Below are 25,392 nucleotides of genomic sequence, written 5' to 3' on the forward strand. Positions count from 1 at the left end.
ATGATCTCATCTGGAGATCTATAACTTAATTGTATCTTCAAAGACCCTAATTCCAAGTAAGATCAAATTCACAAGTATGAGCGTATTAGGAGTTAGGCATCTTTCTGGGTGCCACAAGTCAGTCAGCCTACTACAGTGAGTAAAACCTTTTCTCGAATTTGCTAATGAGCATTGTAAAAGTACTTTTACTAAAGGGAAGAATAGTATCTGACCTATGTACATACAAATGTGATTCAAAATTTAGTTGCATGTTTATTTTCTCTTCGTGTGGTTTGCAATTGATGTGGCATTCTTGTACTGTAAAATTAGGCTGTGTGCATATAGGCAAGCTATAATTTGGGACTTTAAATGGTGTGAGCAAAGTCTTAAATTCTACGAACACATGACATTTAGCTCTTGACTTTTAAAATATACATATTTGGGTATTTTTGTAAGACGAATGTTTATATGCTTCCTTTTGATATGAATCATGTTTTCTCCACTTAAAAGAGTTTAAATTTGTCCAGTGATCTAGTCTGATTTAAATTTGTGTGCCACAAGGAGGGATTTCATAGAAACCAGGAATTGCTGGGTGGGTAAATGGGGCTAAATAGTTAGAAGTAAGAAGGGTAGGTAGTCTTTGGTGTGAATAGACAGTGCCACTTTCTGAGAAGTGCTGACCCAACCTTCTGGCATGTGGTTAGGAGAGAACCTCTGGTAAGAACATTCTCTCCTCTCCCACTTTGAGATGGAGGTCATGAGAAATTTAGTTCTTATTTTTAGGATAAGAAGTTTAATAAGGCTCTTTTTCTTTTAAGTTCAGTTGTGCTATAGACCCATGGCTACAATATTTGGTACTCTAATTTTTTAAAAAGAAGCCCCTTCTTCCATCCATTCTCTAGCCACTGGAGTCTGTTCTGTTTTGTAGTACTTATCTCAAAAATTTTCATATTGGGTCTCCTGGGTGGCTCAGTCGGTTAAGCATCTGACTGTTGATTTCAGCTCAGATCGTGATCTCAGGGTTGTGAGATTGAGCCTGCTTAGGATTCTCTCCCTCCCTCTCCCTCCTTCTCCATCCTTTTCTCTCTCTCTCCCCTTCCCCCACTGTCCTTACCTCTCTCTCTCTTTCTCTCTCAAAAAAAAGTTATCTTTATTCTGCTTGTTTATGTATTGTCTCTGCTCCTAGGATGCAAGCTCCACAGGAGGAAGGAGCCACATGAGTTTTATTCTCACTCAGGACTATATCCCAGTTCCTAAGCAGTAAATACTCCCAACAAATATTTGTCAAGTGAATGAACTTACTATACCATGGGTACTCTTGAAATCCGTATTACAGGGGCAGCCTGGGTGGCTCAGCGGTGTGGCGCCTGCCTTCATCCCAGGGCGTGACCCTGGAGACCCCGGATCGAGTCCCACGTTGGGCTCCCTGCATGGAGCCTGCTTCTCCCTCCGCCTGTGCCCCTGCCTCTCTCTCTGTCTCCTCTCTATGTATTCTCATGAATAAATAATAAAATCTTAAAAAAAAAAGAAATCCGCATTACAGTGTTAATATTCTTCACTTGTACCTATATTTCTATAAAATGATTAAGCACATTTAAAAATGTATTCCTGAAATAACTTTCAAATATAATTGACCTACATTTCCCTAAATATGTATAAAATACTTTTACTTTTTTTCCTCCTTGAATCAATAGAAATCTTTGGCCACAACATTTTAAAGGGTATTGTAAGTGAAGTGTACATACACACTGCTTCGATTGCCTTCGTGGGATGGTTGTTGGCTAATCCCTGTGAAAGGAAGTATCAGAAAGACTTCTGTCCATTACCTACCAAGACTGGGAAAGGAAGGCTTATTCTACAGCCAGTGTAGAATAAGATCCGAGCATCAAACTCTGTAGTGCTTTTCATTTTATTTAGAATAAGATCCAAAGTCCTTAATCATGGCCTTCAAGGCTTTGACTGCCTCTTTTAACTTTCTGAACTCATGTACACTTTGCCCATTCGTTCTTTCTGTGTAGCCACACTGGCCTCCTTGCTATTCCTCACACATGATATCTGCACTCTCACCTCACTACTTTTAATGTCTCTCTGCCTGCAGCGATCTCCTCCACATAGCAGCATGGCTGACTCCCTCTGGAGTCTAGGATTTTATTGATCTAGGATTGATCTAGTATTTTATCCTGAAAAGTCACATTGCCAGCAAAGCCCTCTCTGGCTCTCTTAAGCAATATCACATTCTCCTTGCTAGTTCCTGCTGCTGTCAGCCCCTTTTTATTTTCCTTTAGAGTTCACATGACCTTTCCTATATATATTTTGCTTATTTATATGTTGATGGTCAACCCTCTACAAAACTGCCAGTCCCTACAAAAGCTGGGATTCCATCCTTTGCTCCTAATGCATCATAGGTGCTCAGTTAGCATTTATAAATTGGATGGGTTAGTGAATGAGCCTAAGGAAGGTTCATGTGGAAGTTTTAAAAGTTTAATAGAACATGGACCGTGAAAATCACCAGCCCCCTTTACTTCGAGTTTTGCTCCTACAGACCATTCATTCTCTGTCTGGAAGAAATGAGAAATGAAGACGGGGTTTAGGATATTCTAGGTGGCAGTGGATAGAAGGGAAAGGAAATGAAAAGGGAAGCAACCAGGCCCTGGGCAGCAAAAGTTACAGCCAGAAGAGAGATGTCAGCTACCTGCTTTATGAGGCAGCCTTTTCTAAGTTTGGAAATAAAGAGAACCATTTATTTATTTGTTTGTTTGTTTGTTTTTAAAAGATTTTATTTATTTGAGAGAGAGAGAGAGAGAGGGAGAGAGCACAGGAGCAGGGGGGAGGGGCAAAGGGAGAGGGAAAAGCAGGCTCCAGTTGAGCAGAGCTCCATCCCAGGACTCTGGGATCATGACCTGAGCTGAAGGCAGACACTTAACCTACTGAGCCACCCAGGTGCCCCAAGAGAACCCAATTTTATTTTATTTTATTTTTTAACGATTTTATTTATTTATTTATTTATTTATTTATTTATTTATTCATTCGTTCATTCTTCATTCATTCATTCATTCATTCATTCATTCATTCATGAGAGATACACAGAGAGAGAGAGAAAGGCAGAGACACAGACAGAGGGAGAAGCAGGCTCCATGCAGGGAGCCCGACGTGGGACTTAATCCCGGGTCTCCAGAATCAGGCCCTGGGCTGAAGGCGGCGCTAAACCGCTGAGCCACCCCGGCTGCCCGAGAACCAAATTTTATTTTATTTATTTATTTTTTTTTAATTTATGATAGGCACACAGTGAGAGAGAGAGAGAGGCAGAGACACCGGGAGCCTGACGTGGGATTCTATCCCGGGTCTCCAGGATCGCGCCCTGGGCCAAAGGCAGGCACCAAACCGCTGCGCCACCCAGGGATCCCGAGAACCAAATTTTAAATGCTTCCTTTGAGCTGAGCAGTCCACAGTAGCCCTTTCAAATGAGAATCACTGTGGCCATCTGATAGGTCAGGAAATTGAGATTTGAAATCCCAAGATCACACATCAGGTAATTGGGATATCCAGGCCTGACAGATTCCAAAGTCCATGCTCTTTCTTGTATTTAGTTTATAATACATGAGGGGGGATTCTGTATATATTAATAATTTACGTTTCACACAGTGGTTTAGAAATCTGAGAAATTTTTTTTTGTGTGTCTTATTTTACTCCTGTAACAAACCTGTGAAAGTAGCTATAATCTCAGCCTCCCAGGTAATAGTACTTGTTAGTGATGTGATCTGCTGCAAATTCTACAGCTACAAAGTAGTGGGAACTCGGGGTATGAGCAAACCTTCCTAACTTAAACTCTGATATTTTTTCTGCTATATCACATGCATAAAAAAAGGAATTCTTGATAGAATCTACAAATTTTGTTTGACACAGTATGGGGACTAAATATGTCCTAATAAAATTAGAGAGCCAGAGGTTTTTTTTTAAAAGATCAGATGGGGCAGATTTCTCATTTACCTTAATAGCCAAGAAAGAGGTTGAATCCTCTAGGAACACTCATCTGGTTGTGGTAGAGCTGAGTCTAGAATCCAGGCTTCCTCACATTCCTGTGCCCTGCTTTTATTACTAAAGAGTTTGTGTTTAATTCATCTAGACTTTTCCCCTTGATTCCCTCTTTCATTCACATATTTTGGATTTCAAAACCTACAAAATTTTTTCTCTCCTGCTTGTTTGGGTCTCCCAGCAAACCAGGTTGAGTTCTTCCCACAGGTAATGATATCTTGTGTCTCTTGTGTATCTTTCCAGAGATACTTTAAGCACAGTAATGCAAATAAGTAAACTCTGTTTATTTAACAACATATCTTGTAAATTCCTCCACGCTTATTAGTACATGAAGTCATTCTTTTTTTAATGGCTGCATTCATATTGAATGAATGTTTCATAATTTAAGCAGTCCATTTATTGAAGGATATTTGTTTCCAGTCTTTTAGGTTAAAAAAAAATTCAATAATGAATGACCTTGCACATTTCATTTCTTGTCTGTATAGATAGATCAGTAGGATACATTTCTAGAAGTGAAATTGCTAGATCAAAGAGTATTTTTTATATTCCATCCTCAGATCTTTATTCTTAATGTAGAAATGGAATGTTTTCATTTCGAATGAAACAGCTTTTAATTATTTTTTTTTCTATTTGGTAATAGCAGTTTGTAACTTTAAAAATAATTATTTGAGAGTGTTGGGATTTATTTTTAAACTGGTTCATGCTGTATGCCTTGATGTTAGTATGACAGATTAAAGAAAGTGTAATGGAAGCAGGACATTGCTTTGGAGTCAAACCTGAATTTGGATCCCAGTCCTACAAGTTTACTGACTTTGTGACTTTTGGCAGGTCATTTAACTGTAGAGCCTCAGTGATCTCATTTGGAACAACAATACCAGCCTTACAGAGTTGTTGTCTAGAACTACTGTATTGTGTTAATTCTAAGACCCATTTTTCCTTTACATTCTAGCATCTCTGACGCTGAGAGGCTTCATAGTCAAAGACATGCTAGAGTTGTTTTGGTGGCTCCCCCCTCCCTTTCGTGGCGCATAAAATAATGTTGGCCTTAAAATTAATGGCATCTTAGATTTGATGAAGTAGGGTGATTCCACAAACTGGCACAAGTGAACTGTGCTAGGGCATGGTATAGGCAGAGGAAGTAGGAAGTTCAGTGTGATGTAGAAAGTTCAGGGTTGGGGTAGGCTGGATGGGTGTTAGGGGAGTGGGTATAGCAATGGAAGTTTTGTTCTGGGCAGCAGTTAGCATAGCAGATCTACCACATAGTAAAAGAATAGTGCAGTTTGTTGATGGAGCACAAGGATAGACATGACTCACAATTCTGGGTATATGGAAGTTGGAATTATGGCAGATTGTTGATGGGTAACAGGACTTTGGCCTAGGGCTGGGATTTAGGAACTGTGTGCCAATTTATAGCAGGAAGACTTTGAAATAATGGGGCTATGGGAAAACAATTTGCAAATGATACATCTGATAAGGGATTTGTATCCAGAATATATAAAGAACTCTTACACTAAACAATAAAAAGACAACCCACTTTAAAAGTGGTCAAAGATTTGAACAGACAATGTGAAAAGACACTCAATATCCCATCTTGGGATGGGACTGCAGGGAGGGGCACCTGGCTGGCTCAGTTGGTAGAGCATGCAACTCTTGATCTTGGGGTTGTAAATTTGCCCACGTTGAATACAGAGATTAGTTTAAAAAGATTCTATAACAAAAAACTATAAGGAGATATTATTGTATACTCACTAGGATGGCTACAATAAAAAAGACACACATTCAGTTAAAATATTGGTGAGGATACTGAGAAATTAGAACCCTCAAACACTGTTGATGGGAATGTAAAATGGCACAGCTACTTTGGGAAAGAGTTTGGCAGTTCTTCAAGTTAATGGTATGATCCAGTAATTCCGCTACTAAAAAATGTACCCAAGAAAAGTGAAAACATATGTTCACCCAAAAGATTGTACATGAATGTTCATGGCAGCATCATTCATAATAGCCAAAATATAAAAACAACTCCAATGTCCATCACCAATGGATGAGTAAATATAGTATGATATAGCCATATGATGGCATGTGATGGCAGAGGAATGGGAAATGAAGTACTAATGCATGCTATGACATGGACAGATGTTGAAAACATATACTAATAAGTAAAAGAAGCCAGACACAAAAGACCACATATTATGTGTTTGGATTTGTATGAAATGTCCTGCTCATGCAAGTCAGTAGAGACAGAAAGTAGATTGGTGGTTTAGTTGGCCCCAGGGGTGGGAGAGGATTGGGAGGAAGGGGAAATGCCTGCTGAGGGGTGTGGGATTCCTTTTGAGGGTTGTGAAAATGTTCTGGAATTAGGTTGTGATGACTGCTGCACAACCTTGTGAATTACTAAAAACTGTTGAGCAGTATACTTTAAATGGATGAATTTTACGGTATGTGAATTATATTACAGCAATGCTCTTAAAAACAAAAAGAGGCCCTATATCTAGGAATGACCTGGATTATTTACTTAGCAGATTATCTGTATAAGAAAAGAGTTAAGGGTAGAAGCAGCCAGTTTATAAGAGCTGAAACACATGTTAATTGGGAAAGTCTGAGAAGAGGGAGGAGTGATGGTGATGTCTGCGCCTGCTGGGAATAAAACAGAGGCAGTTATCAGCATTGTTACTGTCCTGCCAAGGCCAGATGAGTTAGAGCTAACAGTGCTGAGACTCTGAATGTGGATCTTGTATTGGTTGAAAGTGCTTCCTGCCTGAAGTCAGAATTGGCCCTGAGGTCTGCTTGGTGGGGACCCCCAGCATGGGCAAGACCCTGATATGGAGAGGAAGGATACAGAGATAAGACCCAGGTGAGGCCTGGCCAGTTGCATGCCCTAGAGGTCAGGGACTGTCTTCATCTGAAATGTCCGACAGAGGCCACTGTTATGTTGCTTAGGCAGCTTTGGTACCCATGAGGGTGGAAGTAAGGAAGGCTAACTTAAGTAAGTTAATAGCGAGCAGAATGGGAAGGATGGGCTGGATCTGGAAATTCCCCAGGAGACAAGATTCAGTCAAGACAAGAACCGAAAGACACAGTAAAGACTTGGTGTGTTAAAGGGAATGTCATGGGATTTACTCAGTTTTCCAATGGGGATAGTATGAGCTGTTTATTAATGTTCACATATCATTCACAGGCTTATGTTGGCCCTCTGTTTTTTACTTCTGTCTGTGCCAATTGTCCTTGTGCTTTAAACAAATTAAGTCTTACCCTTAAAACTTCATTTAGGCTTTGTACGTTATCTTTTGAAATAAGATTGCAATTATTGGAGGATGACAGCAAATGAATAACTATTAAGTTCAAACAAGGAGCATAAACTTAATTATGCTGCATGATGGAGGCACTGGCTTACCATTGCTCACTGGGTTTTAAATATTATGGCAACTCTGAGGGATGAATATGTAGTTGTGTAGGCAGTATCTGAGTTAAGCTTATTGTACCTGCTAGTGGTCTGTATATACGAATAATGGCTGTAGCCATGGCAGGGCCCTCCTTTCCTTTTTGTCAAAATCACTCCACCGGTACTGTGAACTAAAAGTTTTTGTCCACCCAATAGATTAGTTTTACAAGTTGTGATAAAGCTGGTGGAGGGAAGGGGTAGGAAGAAAGAGGAAAACCTTTCTCTTCCCTTCTTTTCTTTTGAAGCTGTGGGTTTAGAAGGATAAAAGCTTTGAAGAGTAAGCTGACACTCCCTTTGGAGAGCTGACATCATGAAATGGTGGTTTACTCTTCTGAATAATTTTCCTTTCAAAGAGTCTGAAGCTTTTTCTTTTTGACCTGTGCCGAAAATGTTACTAACAATTCATTTTGCTTTAGAATTTTGCTCTTTAAAAGACCAAGTATCACTTGAAGGGTTGGGGTGAGCTCCACTGCAGCATGCTCTAATTTGGACTGATAATTTTTCACCTTGTGCCTCTGGGTGAGCTCTAGCTCTCTGGAGGGGATTGTTAGTTTTGATTTGAGAGTGGAAAGTGGAAGGAGCAGTGTGGAGAGAGGTGAGTGGTTATACTGAGAATGTTATCAGAGGGAGGTAAGTGCTAGGGATAACAGTGAGGTAGTAGAGAGCTGGAACAGGATGATGTGCCGGAGTGTCTAGGGGTGCCCTAAAGACAAGCTTTTCCTCCTTGGTGTAGCTTTGGCCTGGCTCTCTACACTGGGAAAAGAAAGGAAATTCTCTTCCCATCTCTTCTTGGGCCAAATGCCTCTGCTGCAGAGTTTAGATTAGAACTCAGAGCTAATATGACTCAGGACCATATTTCAGTAGTAGCTTTTGTGATCTGGCCTTATGGACCTAAACACAGATGAGAACAATTTTTCCTTGGGAAATGAGCACCGAGTAACTTACTTAGAAATAAACTTTTGAAATAGGGCCAGTTTTTAAGTTGACTTTGTACTGTACTTTTTCTTGTTGCGTACCAGGCCCATTGATTTGCACCTAGGTACTTCACATAAGATGTGAATATCATCCTTGGAGATTGCACAGAAGTCACATGAAAGGCATATGGGGGGTTTTGGACAATCTGAGATAATTAGCAACATTGCCTGAAGGCCTAAGTTTTGTTAAAAAGAAGCTAAAAGAATTACTGGACTTTTCCTTTACATTAGAATTGTGGAGGATCCATTATGGAGATCTTCATAATTATACTTGTTAGATTAAATGAAATACTAATTCCAGTCAGGAAAAACTATGTCCTTGCCTGAAGAAGTAAGTATCAAGCATATTGGAAACATTTGACATAACAATAAGGGAGGGTGTTGCAGGGAACAAAGGTTCTCTGTGACTTGACAGCTGCTGTTAAAAAGTGACACCAGGAAGAGCCTGACTCTGGCTCCAGCTGCCTGAAGTTACTGCAGCCTTCTCTAGTGTTACCAGAGGAATTTGCACTGCTCTTGTGTTAGTAGATAGAGGCTGCTGATGGATAGCTAACTAGGTCCTTATTGTGCCCTGTGAAATCACTTTCTGACTTCTCAGGACAATCTTCTGGACTACTGGGGTTTCTAATGGCCAGTATTTTGGGGTTCTATGTACTAGGTACCTTGCTTAACTCCAAGAAATTTCTTTTTTTTTTTTTAATTTTTATTTATTTATGATTGTCACAGAGAGAGAGAGAGAGGCAGAGACATAGGCAGAGGGAGAAGCAGGCTCCATGCACTGGGAGCCCGACGTGGGATTCGATCCCGGGTCTCCAGGATCACGCCCTGGGCCAAAGGCAGGCGCTAAACCGCTGCGCCACCCAGGGATCCCAACTCCAAGGAATTTCTAAGAAGCATGAGTTAGGTGGTGGATACATCAAATCTGTTTGGAAGTATGTAACAGGGCTTTAACTGGAATTCTAACCTATTTTAGTTTCTCTTGAAGCCCAGAGGCTGAGAATAAAACAGTAGTTACTAAGTTACCTTCATATTTCAACGACTTGCATAGAAGGTAGCCTTAAATTGGTTTGGCATATTTTGCTCGTATCTTATCTCCAGGAAATAAAAGTGTGGAGAGTTAAGGACTCTAAGACAAGGATGTTTTGGGAGAGAACTGCTAGAATGTGGTGTGTTCTGTGTCTTTTCCCACCTCTACACACAACACACAGCTTTTGGAGGGGAGGATGCTTCTCTTAAGGCCCTTTCATTGAAACCAAGTGATAGAGGAAGCTCTAATAGAAACATTCTGAGAACTTGACATGTATCCCCTGATGTTTGGCGGAGCATAAGGAATAGTATGTGAATCTGTGGATCTGTAGCACAGCAGAAAGGAACGGGCTGTATAGTTAGTAATCTGCATTTCAGAAGACAGTGTTTCCTTGAGTTTCTGGATGGAACCAGGTTAAAACCTTCTAAAGAGGGACATTGTGCATGACCACCTAGAAGATGATATGAGCCAGAAGGAAATGCCCGTGGAAACCCCAAAGATTGAAGTTTAGAGGCATAAATGGCTAGTACTCATCAGGTTCTGGGAATTACACATGGAGGATCCCATGTAGGGACTCTTCTAGGAAATCCTCAGAAAGCTAGCATGGACATAAGATTTCATTGGTGTCGCCTCTTTGCCGCTCCTTACTTCTCCCCACTCCTTCAGCTCCAACCCTAAAGGAGCCAGAGACAGCCTTGTTAGAAGTAGAATAAAATGGGGAAAGAGATGATGACTGGTGTCCCCCTCACCTTGCCCCACCCCCACCCCAGCCCAATTGCAGACTTCTTAGCTTTAGCTCAGAAAGGGAGAAAAGCTTTTGAATTTAGATGAGTATTGACTGATACACTGTACAAGACATCTTAATTACTGAAATCATAATGTCTTAGGGCTGGCAGTGATTGAACAACTATTTATTTATATCAAAGAATGATTGGAAAAAGTTGGGAGACTTGTGTTAGATTTTGTTCATGAGCAAGGAAAAACTTGCCCACAGAAGGTCTTTGAAGGAAAGTTTTATGCTTATAAATTTAGCTCATTGCATCATTTATACTTTCACATATACACATATATGAAAAAGATAAACAATTGTAAACGTAAATTGTAAGTACCAATTACTAACAGAAGGTATAGGTAAAGTTTGGTGTACAGATTTTCCAAATCGCAGCATAGGTCTAGATTTTCCCAATTTCAAATATTCTATCACCTTGAGGGGTAAGAGTAATCCAGGCATATTGAGATGGTTTTCTAGTTGGAGTGTTTGTAGGTCTTGCAAAGGAAGTAAGATATGGATTGGGCTTCATTAGGTATGACCTGTAAGAACCTACTGTGTGTCATAGGTTGTACTTTGTACTCCACATACAGTATTTTACTTTTCACCATAATAATCCTGCGAGCTTAGTATTATTTCCGTCCTTTTTTTTTTTTTTTGAGGGAGGTTGGGGCTGAGGGAGAGAGAGAATCTTTAAAATATATTTTGTTATTTATTTATGTTAGACAGAGCTGGGAGGGAGGGGCAGAAGGAGAGTGAGTCTCAAGCAGAGTCTGCCCAGAGTCCAATGCTGGGCTCAATTGGAAGAGAGAATCTTAAGCAGGCTCTATGCTCAGTGCAGAGCCCAGTGTGGGGCTCGATCTAATGACCCTGAGATCACGACCTGAGCTGAAATCAAGAGTTGGAGGCTTAACCGTTTGAGCCACCTAGGCACCCCAGTATTATTTCCATCTTATCAGACAATGAAATAAAGTTCAGACAGGTTAAGTGAGGTGCTTTAACTTCCCACAGGTAGTAAAAAGAGAGAGCTGTATTCTGGTCTATTTGACTTACATCTCAGGCTCTTTCCACTCCACCCTGCTGCCTCCCTGCAGCCCCGTACACCAGGGTACAGTGGTAGGATGAAGCTGCATAACCTCAGCAGACACTCCTAGCCTGGAAGAGAAGGGGGGGCATACATAGCACTCACTGGTGACTGCAGCTCTTCAGTCCCTCTGGTCATCTTCCCCATTCCTCCCCTAATCACCCCCCACCCCACCTCTGCCCCTTCCCTTTCTGGAAGGTTTCTTTTTTTCCCATGGTCCTCCAGTGCCACATCTATAGTGGGTGCTAAGATGTGCCCTCCTTAAATTATCCCTGTTCTTAACCCTTTTCTGTTGAGGAAATGAGCTTTAGAGATGTTAATCATTTTACCCAAGGACTCAAATAGCTGGAAAGTGGATATGGCACCTGGGTTTGAATTTCAGGTTTCTCAGACTGTGGAGCCCATATATTTTCTTCTCATTGTGCTGCCTCCAGCAAAGACCTCATATACATGTATTAATAGAAAATGAGCCCTTATAAAACCTCATGTTTTGGTTTATCATAAATTAGAAAACATAATACAAGTTTTGTGGATAGGATTAAGAATGGGAAAATACTGACTTGAAATGGAGGGGAGCGGGGAACCACAGAATTCTGTATCTACAGTGTTTCAAGATGTGGATTCTTTTTAAAAAATTTTTTAAAAAAATATTGTATTTATCCATTCATGAGAGGCACACAGAGAGAGGCAGAGACACAGGCAGAGGGAGAAGCAGGCTCCATGCAGGGAGCCGGATGTGGGACTTGATCCCGGGACTCCAGGGTCACGCCCTGAGCCGAAGGGGTTGCTAGACCGTTGAGCCACCCAGGAATCCCCTCAAGATGTGGATTCTGTGTGTAGTTTGGGAGAAAAGAGGTGAGCTGAACAGGATATTAAGAAAAGAAAGTCTCCCTTTCCCTTCTTTCTGTACCCCGTGTTTTTAGAGGACCCCTGAGACTCTTCTGAGAATGGCACTATGCTCAGAAATACCCATTCCTTTGCCTACAACTCCTCAGTGACAGTTTAGATCTAGCCTCCTGTCCTTTTTATATGCAAGGGTAGTAAACTTAACCGTTGTGCTGGATTTGCGGAGTTGCGGGAATCTAGTAATTACCCATCCCGTTGTGTAGACCAGGCACCGCTCTGTGGCAGTGCTTGGGAACTGCACTTTCACCAGTAGCTGGGGGTCAGGAGAAAGTGTGCTCTCCCTCCTTCCCACTGAATGCAGAAGTGGCCTCAGCTCGTCTTCTTTCCTCCCCTTCCCCCTTCTTTTCATCGTTAAGGCGGTGGCTGCTGCTGCTTTTTTTTTTTTTTTTCCTAAGACACCTTTGGGAAGATAGTGAGCTGGGAGTTCTCTTAGGCCAGGCAGAATTCCTGTTGTGCAGTCTCGTGGCGTATAATCAGGAATACTGTTCCTGCCATGTCACAGCATGATGCTCTTGCATTTTTAAGGCTTCTGATGACTTTACCCAGACCAGATTTTATCAGAGGGAAGTAGACTCTGTCTGAATGGGATAACTTCCCTAATTCTAAACTTTTCTCCATAAATCTTAACCTTAAAGAGACTTATGTCCATTTGCCCTTCATACTACCTGCAAGGCATCCTGCCCTTTGAAAGTAGGCTTTCCCTTACTCTCCAGTGAGGGTCCTTCTCCATGCATCCTTTCCTGTGATACCAAGACAGTACATTACTTTCTCCCTGGCCCCCTTTCCTTTCCATGTGTTCTCTCCTGTCTTCTGCTATGCAATACTGTCCTTAATTTTTTTTCTTGCTTTCTGCTATAGAATGTCTTTCCTGGACTGTGGTTGGCAACTTCTTTCAGCCTCAGGAGAGAGAGAGAGAGAGACTGTTTTCTTTTCTGGCAAATTGCTGCGAACTATGTTTATAAGTGAATGCACACATAGTTCTATACATGACTGCAGTATTAACCACTTAAATTTTGTTGCCTTCTGAACTAGCATGGTATTGGCATTTCATGGTGTTTCAGTTCTTTGGCCAGTATATTTCACACTCCCCATTCCCCTCACCCTCAACCACAGCCCTGGATGTTGTGTAAAAAGCAGTGGGGCTCTGTGAAAGTTGGGCCTTGTCCCTGTGATGCTCCATAAATAACTGTCAAACAAACGAATGAAGCCAGGAGAACAAGAGCAATTGGTTGAGGATTTCAAGTAGTAAAAAATAAAGCTAGAAGGTTTTGCATTCTGTGTAAAGAAAGTACTGAATCCTGTAAACAGCAGGGAACCATTACTTTTATGTATTTTATAGAGTTCTAATTTGTATACATATGAAAAAGCGCACACATTTTATGTAAAGCTTGATGAGAGTTTTTACCTGTGTGTATATCTGTGTAATTACTGCTCATATCCCAGAAAATACCTCTAAAACCCAAGATGAGGAGATTTTATCTTGACTCACAAGATATTTCGGATGCCAGGTCCCATGGTTGATCTGTGGTGTAACCAGGATTAGGATTATTACAGTTGTTCTCAGGATTAACAAGTCTTTATACTTGAATACTAACTCATACCCTCTAATTGTGTGACAAAAATAATACAGCGTGGTTTAACATTTATCAATCGCCAGCAAGTCTTGGCACTTTGTAGGCACTACTTCCATTATCTGTTCCAAGAGGATTTGTTACTATTGTATTTTACAGATGCTAAAGGTTAGAGCGGCATAGTAATTTGCCTCAGGTCCCACAGCTGGAACATAGCAGAGTTCGTGTCAAAAATCTAGGACTGTCCATCACCAGACTGCTTTGATGGACAAATCGGTGATCTGCTAATTGGTGGTGATCTGCTGCCCCAAATACTTGGTACCTAGGTTACATAATAGACATGGTATGTCTCTGTGGTGGGAGGTAGATGATTATATTTGTTAACTGCACATGAGAAATGTTCTTTTTAGGCGCATCCTGACCTGTGACTTACGAGACTTGAGAGAGAGGAGGTGGGCTTGGGTTCTGTGTGTCAGGTCCTGGAGCGGTGTTATTTGGATGGGCTTTTATGAGGGAAGAAGATGCTTTCAGAGAGGATGGCTCCTTAAAATCGATATATGGCAACAGAATGAGGGTCCCTACAGACATGATTTGAAAACAGGACAAAATGAAGATGAAACATGGACCTAAATATCTAGAAATCCCAGCAATTAGTTTGTCTTAAAAACGTCAGTGGAATAAGTATGTGCCAATGTTAGCAAAATGGAGAATTCTTAGGACATTAAGGTTATGTTGGGTCATCTGGGTGCCCAGTTGTTTAAGAGTGTGACTCCTGATTTTGGCTCAGGTCATGATCTTAGGGTTGTGAGCTTGAGCCCCACGTCCTGCTCTGCCCTGGGCATGGAGCCTGCTTGAGATTCTCTATCTCCCTTTCTCCTTCTCACCAAAAATTAAAAAAAAAAAAAAAAAAAAAAAAAGAAAGAAAGAAGAAAGAAAGAAAGAAAGAAAGAAAGAAAGAAAGAAAGAAAGAAAGCCAATGTTTCAAGAGCTAAGGGTCAAAGAAAATGTGAAACTTGAAAATTTCCTCAGCCACTAAAAGGAAAAATGATTTATTTTAATGGCTCTCAAAGTTGCTTAAACCCAGTAATCTTCTATATACATTAATGTTTTACTTCTGTTTCACGGTGCAGGGAAAAACCGGTCACAGTGAAAGAATTCATTATTGTGCATGACTAAAATATATTTAATATTTGTCCATTATTTTTTTCAGATTAAGTGGGAGGGAATGTGTGGCACATTTTAGCACATTTAGGTATAAACTGGGAGTAGTCAATGAAATTCAGGTTTCACAAGATGAAAGCATGGCAGGAAGTATCTGATTGCTACCGAGAAACATGTTTCAGGAAGCTAATCTTAAAAAGATATAAACAGCATGCTTATCCAACTTGCTTGGGGGAAAGAATGCAGTTTTAAGTTGTTTAGATTAGTGTGTACAAAGATACTGTTGCCAGTTGTATCACTTTTTGAAGAGGTGTGGGTGCCAAAAAGTAAGTTTGGGATTGTTTTAGTATCTGTTAATTTTTAAATGGGGACGGGGTGGTGATGGAGATGGTTTTCTACTCAAAGCTGCTCCTGTTGGTAAATGTTTCTTTTACAGACTTTGTTTAAAAAAAAATCATGTGTTTAAGTGAAACCATCCAAAGGGAAATAGGATTAGGGATACTGAATTCTGTGATTAAAGTTAATCCTAAAATATAAATAAAATATAGAAAGTGGCCTTCAAAAATAAAATACATAAAATCATAGTAGCAAGCAGACCAGCGTCCTTCTTCCAACTCCCCAACCAGGGGTTTCTTTTACCGTCTTGCTCAGATGCCTGCCTCTGAGTAGCCGTATGGTGTTTGTGTATGTCATAGGCTGGGGGTTGTCACTTAAGAATGCTCTGTCCCTGGAATCAGTAGGTGCAGCTGCCAGTAACCTGCCTGAAGGATGGCTGAACCCCTGTGGCTCCGGTTCCCAGCATTAAGTGGCCTTCCTCTAGGTCATTCCCTCAGATTTGGTCCCGAGCCAGTGGGAAAGTAGGCTCCGAGGAAGTCAATCAAGAGGGGAGAGCAAAGGAGATGCTCAGAACAAAAGAAGGATGATGTCAGTGTCCTAGTTAGTGCCCTTCTGTAAGAAGCGGGAAATAAGTGCTCTCTCAGATTCTTGTTGTTGCCATTGTTTGCTTTTTAAAACCTTTAAAAAAAATTGTGAAGTGTAATACACATTTTTAACTGGCCCACTGAGATTCTTCCCTTCTTACTCTGCTACCGTAACTGTTCTTTCTTCTGGTGATGATTGCAGAAGATAACAGTTGGAGGCTTTGCTAACAGAAGAAGACAGGAATAAATGTTGAGATGAAAAAAAACAACAACAACAACAAAAATATCAGCGAAAGAATAAGTTTGAGACCCCTGCAAATAAAAAACAAAACAAAACAAAAACAATTCTGAAATCCCATGGGAAAAAGACAAGGTGTGAGGAGAGAAGGGGAGAAATGAAGACAAGGCCTGGGATCTTCCAGGTCTCTGCTGTCTCCCTTTGCTTCGACTGCTTTGTTCTCTGCCCTAATGCTCACCACTGAGTTGAAAATGGACCTGGATTATAACTGGTTGTCTTTCTAGTTTATAAAGAATGTGAGCTCTAGGTATATATTATCTTAGGTATACATAATTATGAGAAAGTTATTGTATATAATTATGTAAAAACCGAGTAGGTCTTTTGGACTCTTATTGTATATACCAGAAAGGAAAATTGTGGTATTTAGTACCTTTTCTCCACTTGAAAGCAGCTCTGAATAGACTTCAGTTAATGGGGAATCAACATAGCAGGATAAACCTCAATACGATGAATGTATTGTCAGTAAAAATTCTGGATAAGTGGGATTTGATAAAGTTGATACTTGGAGAGGCAAGTAAACATAGATTTAAAAATAAGATTATTTTTCTTACAGTCCTATTTTGTAACGGATTATGACCCAACCATCGAGGATTCCTACACAAAGCAGTGTGTGATAGATGACAGAGCAGCCCGGCTAGATAGTAAGTAATCTTCTTTTATTTGATAGTTCACATATCATATTTTTAAAAAGTAAGCTTGGATGCTTTGCTAGTTGCATACTATGATTGAAGTATTGAATGGTGGTCTTGAATATAAGCCTATCTCTTTCATTAGTTTTGATTGGTGAATCAGCATTTTAGGATAAATATTCCTCACTAAATGTAGTGTAAAACAATAATTGTGTTCATCTTGTGCTAGTGAAACCAGTTTCCACTGTAACTTGTCGAAGTTGTATTTTTGGGGACATTTGGAAAAAACATGAGGTTTTGGCTCTTTCTGCGATCTTGCAAAGGTTCAAATGAGTGAAGTAAATATAGAAAGATTGAGTATTTGTTAACTTGCTTAGAATTTTTAGCACAGAGGTTTTAGCAAATAGGCTTTTATGCTTGGTCATATACTCTGTGTCTCCACAAAAGATAGCCCTGATCTTTTAAGTTACACAATTCTTTCATTCACAGAGATTAAGACGTACATTAGCACCTGCACTTTAAGTGTGGTGTTTGGGGGTTGGGGAGACTAGACCAAGATTCCTTTCCTGAATTTACAGGTATCTTTTTTCAGTTTTTTTCCCTGGAGGAGATCAAACATGCAAGTGACTTTAGAGGTTATCTGACTCCATCTGCCTAGATGTATTTGATATTTTTAACCTTGTAATTGGTATGCTAATATATTCTAGCTACAAAATCAACCCGTACTGATGAAGATGACTCTGAAACTGTCTCAGTGAGATGTTTGTCTTTAGTGTTGAGAATAAAGCACTACGAGGAGAATGCCATGTCTTTATTATACTAAGTCTGATGTGCTCTAAGGACCCACATTAATTGGGCCTGGCCTTGTGGAGAAGCCATTTATGAAATGAAAACATGAACATAGTTACATGTGTTGTTTTCTCTTTAGTTCTGGATACAGCAGGACAAGAAGAGTTTGGAGCCATGAGAGAGCAGTATATGAGAACTGGCGAGGGTTTCCTGTTGGTCTTTTCAGTCACAGATCGAGGCAGGTTTGTACCAGTATTAAGATGTAGATCTTATGTTCATATCTAGATCACTATTGTATTGAATTTGAACTTTCTTGTTTTTATAGAAAAAGGTAAAGTAATAAGGTACTAAGTGGGACGTGGGACTTGCCAAGTTCTGATATTTAAGCAAATTGATTTGTCTGTTTCTGTTTTAGTTTTGAAGAAATCTATAAGTTTCAAAGACAGATTCTCAGAGTGAAGGATCGTGATGAGTTTCCAATGATTTTAATTGGTAATAAAGCAGATCTGGATCATCAAAGACAGGTGAGAAGGAATGTTGCTGCTGGGAAGCCCATTGTTGATAATCATGTAGGTGAATAGATGTGTTTCATGAAACCAATGAAATTGCCACGATCAGAAAAACTGCCCAGTCTGGCACACTGGATCTGGGGAAATCAGATTCTCACATATATTTACACAGAACTTCAGTTAGATCCTGTACACCTGTAATTATTTGCACCAGCTCCATTTACATGTTATAATTTCTTGGATAATCTCCAAAACTCTAATTCAATTAATTAGCTCATCTTAAAGTTACCTTTATTACAGGGCACGTTCGTTCAGTGCTAATGCTAAATACCTTCATTTAGAGAATGACTTTGACCTGAATGAGAGTATTTGGGTTTTCCCTGCATCCCATCAGTGATGGAGTGTGTGTGTGTGTGTGTGTGTTTTTATTTATTTTTATTTAAAATTCCTTTGAACCTTTAGACCCCCCCCCTTTTTTTAAAAGATCTTATTTATGAGAGAGAGAGAGAGAGAGAGAGAGAGAGAGAGAGAGAGAGAGAGAGGGGCAGAGACACAGGGAAGAGTAGCAGGTTCCATGCAGGGAGCCCAATGCAGAAATCGATCCCAGTACTCCAGGATCACGCCCTGAGCTGAAGGCAGACGCTCCACCCAGGCGTGAGTCACCCAGGCATCCCAAAGAAGATTTTAGTATTTAGTTGTGTGCTCAATTATATTTACTTGTTTCTTTACCCACTTATTGCACATTTAATTTTTAAAATTTGAGGTATATATATCATCCACTCATCTTTTGTAGGGGAGCAGAACAAAGTCAGATGTAAATTAGTGCAGGTGCTCCTTTATTTGGGGTTTCTTTTTATTTCTTTTCAGGGTTTAGCCTCTACTCCACATCTGGAATATAATGGATTAAGTTGTTTTTTAATTTTTGCTGGTATTTAAGTTGTCTTTTGTTTTTATATAGCTTTGTGTTAACATTAAGGTTTTATTGGAGAAGTACAAAAATCAGGAAAAATGGGTTCATAACAGATTGAGGACAGCCTTCTATTTTGTAGTTAACTATTTAAAACAAGTCTTTGATTTGTGTGTTCTACTTGTAAAATTTTGTTGAAGGTATACCAAGTTTAAAATATGGGCTTAAGAGTATTACTGTTTTAATATTAAGATTTAGAAATGTTTACTGGTGATACTTGATATAGAATAAATTTTATTGCTAGGACTTTTTAAAATTGGAAGTATTATAAAGTTAAGGTGAAAAAATATCTTCACTTCGAACCAGTATAAGCTTTTGGAAATAATTTAGAATATGACATTGCTCACATCTTAAGTCTAGGCAGTCCTATCTGTTTTTTTAATTTATTTTTGGGATCATTTCCTTCAGGGTTTCTGAACCTCACTGTATTTATTAAATGTTGCCAGTAGAACCTGTCTACTGATCTTCTCAGTTCTTTCTAGTACTAAAAACACTTTTATATGTCACTGGATCTGGGGAATGAATAATTGCAAAGTAGCTCTGCAGTGAACAAGCGGCTCTCTTCCCTGTCTCACATGGACTTCTACCCCAGCAAGCTGAGTGCTTTCTGCCCTGATTATGGAAAAGGTTTTTCTCAAACCTTTTCATGCTTATACATAGCTCCAGTAACAGAATAGGTGGGAGGACTGGGGTGAGTCGGAGTGGTGGCAGGTCAGGGAGAGTGGGGAAGCCTATGTTCACCAGAACAAACAGGGCCTGCCTTGATGGGCCTGGGGCAGAGGGTCTGTAGGAGTTATTTGTAAGTCATCTACTCCAGCCTCTACTGGAGGCTGCCAGTATTTGTGGTACGGTTTCCATCTGTCTGCAGATAGTCAACAACATATTGTGGCACTTCAACTTGGTTTCACACCATGGGCTTATAAAATTTTTCATCTAAGTTCTTTTCCTTTTTAAGAGTAAAGATTCTCAGAGTAAAATAAAAAACAAGGTGATGAGAGGAACAGTGTAGGGAATGATAAGTTTCATATTTCCGTCACCCTGAAGATATGCAGTTAGCCTGGAGTAAGTTCTTCTGTCTTCATTTCTCTGCTTTAAACCATATACAAGATAAAAATGTGTAGGCTGAAAGCTCAGATGTGTGTATATTCAAGAGAGAAGAGCAGGTGGCTGAGATCTGACTGCTTAGTTTTCACTTGTTCCTGTGGATTCTGCTCTCTGAAGGATAGGCTGAGAAAAACTGGATTTCTGCTCATGCTTCATTGCCTCTGTTCTAGGTTCCTTCGTACACACACTCAGGCATGACTGCTGCACTTGTGGGAGCCTTGAGTGCTGACTGGCTGCAAATCCTACCACCTTTCCCTTGTCCAATCATTTTCTGCTTGTTTGCATGATTATTACTCACTTTCTCGTTCTTAAATTTACAACACTTTCTTCCCCTTCCTCATTCTCAGCTAATGATGAGTAATATTTTCCTACTTCACTGAGACATTTCTGCATGTTCCACCTCCACATGTACTAACCCAAGTACATGTACCCCATCAATTGTGCCTTCCCCCACTTCGGCGGATAAACTGTTCACCTCTCTATGCCCATCCTCTCTGGTGGGCGCTGGGTCCCATTCCTTCTCACCAGCTCACAGGCCTCACCCCAGCAACGGTCCCGTCGCAGTTGTTGCATTTCTCTGCCGCGTGATCGTTGCTACTAGCATGTACCATGCTGCAGTGGCTCTCATCTTTAAAACAAAACGTAACTATGGCAAAAGCTTGTTCTTAATCTCACATTTTTCTCCTGTACCTTTCTGCTTCTTCTGTCAAGCAACTCCTTAAAAGTGTTATCTACATTTGTTCTCTCCTCTCTTTCCTGCCATTCTTGCTTGGCCTGACCTCAGGCATGCAGCACCCGAGTCAAGGTCACCATTTACGCAGATGTCAGTAACATTTGACACAGTTGTTTGTACTCCCATTTTTTGAAACACTTTGTTTACTTAGCTCTGGGACACCGTAACCTCTGCCTTCTCCCTCCTCCTTTTGCTGATATTTCCTTCTCTCTCTCAGGTGTCTTAGTGCTCAGGTAAATTCTCTTCTAAGGTGCTGTGTGTACAGAGACCACCTTTCTTTTACCTCCCAGCCTTGAGGGCTATGCACAGTGCATTTGAAATTGAGGTGTAGTAAAGGGGTTTCACCTTTGTAAAGTCTCTTCAAAATTACAGGTGTTGTCTAGAATGTCTTGGCACCTTGCCTTGCTTTGCTGACAGCCTGGACAGGCTATAGGGATCCCATAAAAATTTCTTCCTCATGTTTAGAAATGCTTACTTTTTTGGTTAGCATCCCGAAAGGGTTCTTATTCAGTAACCAGTTGGGCTTGCTCTTAGTTATTGACCCAGTTCATTCTTTTCTGCCTTTGTTATAGACATGATCCTTGGGACTTTTTCTATTTTCTAGCCAGTTTTGTCTTATACAGCAAATGCCAGTTCTCCATGTTCTTTGAATTTGTGGGTCAGTCCTGGGCATTCCTCCTACTAGTTCCTGAGATTGATTGATTGATTGATTGATTTCTTTCTTTCTTTCTTTCTTTTTTTTTTAAAAGATTTTATTTATTCATGAAAGACAGAGACAGACAGACAGACAGACACAGAGACACAGGCAGAGGGAGAAGCAGGCTCCATGCAGGAAGTCTGATGTAGGACTTAGTCCCGGGTCTCCAGGATCACAACCTGGGCAAAAAGCAGCGCTAAACCACTGAGCCACCCAGGCTGCCCAGTTGCTGAGATTCCTCAACCCTTCTGGGAAGGGAGATTGGCTGGAAGAGATTTTGCTTACTTTCTTTTGGCTTCTGTATCTCTGGATTTGCTGCTTCTACCCATCCACCCATGCAATATTTATTGAACCTTTTTTCTAGACACTAATGGTAGAGCAGTAGAAAGAACAAAGTCACTGAAGTTTACATTAAAAAGAATTTGAATGGCTAGAGTTACCATGCTCCTAGTCCCTTAGGGACACATTGATCATTTTGTTCATCATGTCAAAGATGAAGGAAGAAAATATAGCCAAATGACTTGTTTGTGCTTGCTAAAATGTTAAAGGTAAATATGATAGCACACTGATTCTGAAATTTAATATAGCAGTATTTGGGCTTCGATTGTGGACTTCATGATATCTCTGATTTCAAGTTCCTTATCCTTGACTCAGCTCTCTCTAGAAACAGACTGTTCTTGTTTTGTTTTGTTTTTATCCTCTCTTTCCTCCTCTGGCTTACCTTAGCCTCTCCTTCTCCTTTCTCCCTTATTAGATGCTAATGCCTACTGTCAATTTGAGTTAGGAACCCATTATACTTAGAGTAATACCCAAATGCTAACCCTGACTCCGTCTCTTAGCACCATGGCCACAGGGTGTCCCTGTAGCCTCTTAGGAAAAAGACATCACCTCTACCCCCAGTAGTAGATTAAAGGTCCTCTTCTTGCCTTACCTGTTTGTGCCTTGTCTGCATCAAAAAGATTTGTGAACCACTGAGTGTAAGTAGCATGAGGCTTCTCAGTTTTAACCAGGTAGTTTTGTTCATGCTTTGCCCTTTAGCACATAGAACAAAGATATGCACTCAATAAATATTTGCTGAATGAATGATTCAAGGCATCAATGAATCAAGATGTGATATTTGATGATTCTTTCTATACAGTAGATATTTTTGGAAAAAAAAAACAAAAATAACTTTTGCTTCTGTAAACTTAGGTTATTCATAGCTAGACACATCCCTAAGTGAATATTGTAAATATTCTAGTCTATTCCTCTTAAACCCAGTTTGTTTAATAAAATTACTCTTATCATATTTATTTTGCTCTTCTCTATTGGGAAATGCAAATACAGATAAGTTCATTATTGTGGATATCTGCTAATATTCATTTGTGTCTTGGAAGTGAGACTTGCTGGAGGTTCCTAAATGTAGATCTGTGAATTTGTTCTATTGAATTTATCTTTATTGTTTCAAATGAAACATTTTGGGTAGTGTTGACCTATCAAGTTAAAATATCCAGGAGATAAGGTGTTTAGCATTATTTGGGATCTTTATGAAATTCTCTGGGTTGGGGAACCTCTAAGATATCCTTGCTTGTGTAGCTTTCAATCTTCTTTGACTTCTGGCTTCACATAGCTTTGGCTTTGTTCTATGTGATATTATTTTTGTGTATTTTTGTTTGGTTTGGTGGTAGCAATGCTATTTCTATTTCTTAGTTAAAATAATATTACATCAGTGAGCCCAGAAGCAGCTTTTTATGTGAATAGAGATTTCTTGAACAGAAATCTGTGTACAAACTGTGCTGACCTTGATTGTTGGAAGATAGTGATGTGAGACCATGCTTTAAAAATAAATAAATGAAGCACATAAATAGTCTTAACAGTGGGGATTGTTTTATCATCTAGGCCATTAATTAATTTTACTTACTATGTATAAAGATAGGTCATTTGCCATTTCTCTCCAGTTGAATTACATTATACAGATGGATTGGGGAAGGTACCTTTTTGAAGAATAGTTGAGCAGAAAGACAAATAGCAGAATTCTTAAGGGCATATATTTTCCTTTCCCAATAAAAGTTATATTAGCAAAAAAAAAAAAGTAAAATTAGCATAGTAATTCTTGATTGACTTGTCTCAAATATTAATTTTTATTTTTTTCCTGTATGTTTTCATTTACTTGTTTGATTGGTCCTACTCAACATATGTCTTTAGTTAATGACTATGCATTCTTCTGAGCTCTGAGCGTACAAGACAAATATCCCTTACCCCCTAGCTATGAGGGATATGATGTTGGGAGAATAGGAAAGCAAACCCAAGAATTGGAGTGTATTGTGTTCAGGGTTTTGTTACTGGCCACTCTAGGGCATGATGGGAGCTCTGGGGCACTGTTCCAAAACCACATTGACACTAAGGGGCAAGTTGTTGATTGCTTGAGTCTTGAAGTATTACCAAGGAACAAATAAAGAGTATAGAGTTGGGAGAGAAGGGGTGGCATCCCAGGAAGAAGGAGCAGAATTTGTTATAACATGGGGGTATTTTTGTGGGAAGGAATTTCCCATGTCAATTTAAAATAGGAATTTTCTTTTTAAAATTCACTTTTGTGAAGCTTACTTGTTAATTGCTTGCTTGATTTGATTGATATTATATTTCAAAACCATAGGCCTTATGGTACATAAACTATTTTGAAGAGAGGCAGGAAAGTTTTAAAATTTATAGAAACTTGGATATACCAGTGCTGTGGAGAACCTGCCTACTGCCCTTTTGGAGCACAACGAGGTTATCAACTATTATGAAGTAATTATATTAGATATATGTGTTAATGTAATAATCTAATGATACTGCCTTGAGGATGCTGAATTTTGGAAATGGAATGTTAAATTGAGAGAGCAAACTACTTTAAAAGACTAAAGGGAACAATACCTTGAGCTCAAATAGGGCCAGGAATAATTCCTATTCTAGTTAGCTAGAGTGAAAAACCTCATAGTCCTTGGGGTATTGGGTAATGTACTCATACGGGTTTTGTTCCAGTGGTAGAGCAAAATGAGTCCTAGATGAATTCTGTTCTGGTACTACGTAACAAAAAGGATCACACTTTCCAAAAAGCTACATCTGAGGGGCAAGCTCAAGAAAGTTTATAGGTATATAAACTATCTAGAACCCAATAGGTAAAAGTCCAGTACCCAACATCCACTCAATAAATACCAAGCGAGAAGCAGGAAAATATGACTCATAACAAGGAGAAAAAGCAAGGAATAGAAACAGACCCAGAAACAACACAGACGATAGAATTAGTGAACAGATACTTCAAAAAGTTCTTATGACTATATTCCATATGTTCAAGAAGCTAGAGAAAATTGAATATGATAGGTAGAGACAAGGAAGATAGAGAAAGATCAAAATCAAACTTAGAGAAATTAAAACTGCAATGTCTGAGATGAAAAAAATACCCTGGCTGGGATTAACAGCCAGAAGTAACAGCTGAAAAGCTTCTAAACTGGAGGAAAAACTGTAAAATGCACACATCTAAGAAACTCAACAAACCTTGAGCATGAGAAATACAAAGAAAATTACAAGACACGTTTCAATGAAATTGTTTAAAACCAGTGATAAAGAGAAAATCTGAAAGAAAATTGTATTATGCACAGAGGAACAGAGTTAAAGATGGCAGCAGTCATGATGGTTTCTCATGGGCAATGATACAAGGGAGAAGACGGTGGTAGGACATCTTTCAAGTTTTGAAAGAAGAATCTTGTCTAGAATTAAATGCCCACTAAAGAGCAGCCTGGTGGCTCAGCGGTTTAGCGCCACCTTTAGGCCAGGGCCTGATCCTGA

General features: G+C 39.7%; 1 protein-coding gene across 2 annotated transcripts in view; it reads left to right on the top strand.

Annotated features, from left to right (window-relative positions):
- The window catches only part of RRAS2 (RAS related 2), a 74,440-nt gene that overhangs the window by 40,742 nt on the left and 8,306 nt on the right, over positions 1-25,392 (top strand). The window contains exons 1-4 of one of the 2 annotated variants that reach the window (XM_055317694.1): positions 14,758-16,284; positions 16,714-16,801; positions 17,718-17,820; positions 17,994-18,102. In XM_055317694.1, coding sequence (XP_055173669.1) covers positions 16,258-16,284; positions 16,714-16,801; positions 17,718-17,820; positions 17,994-18,102 — 327 coding nt within the window. In that variant the 5' untranslated portion in view covers positions 14,758-16,257. Of the gene's footprint in view, positions 1-14,757; positions 16,285-16,713; positions 16,802-17,717; positions 17,821-17,993; positions 18,103-25,392 lie in introns of those variants that run through there. The other variant, XM_055317693.1, reaches the window with a different exon arrangement.

The sequence above is a fragment of the Nyctereutes procyonoides genome, unplaced genomic scaffold (assembly GCF_905146905.1).
Source record: "Nyctereutes procyonoides isolate TBG_1078 unplaced genomic scaffold, NYPRO_anot_genome, whole genome shotgun sequence".
Lineage (NCBI taxonomy): Eukaryota > Metazoa > Chordata > Mammalia > Carnivora > Canidae > Nyctereutes > Nyctereutes procyonoides.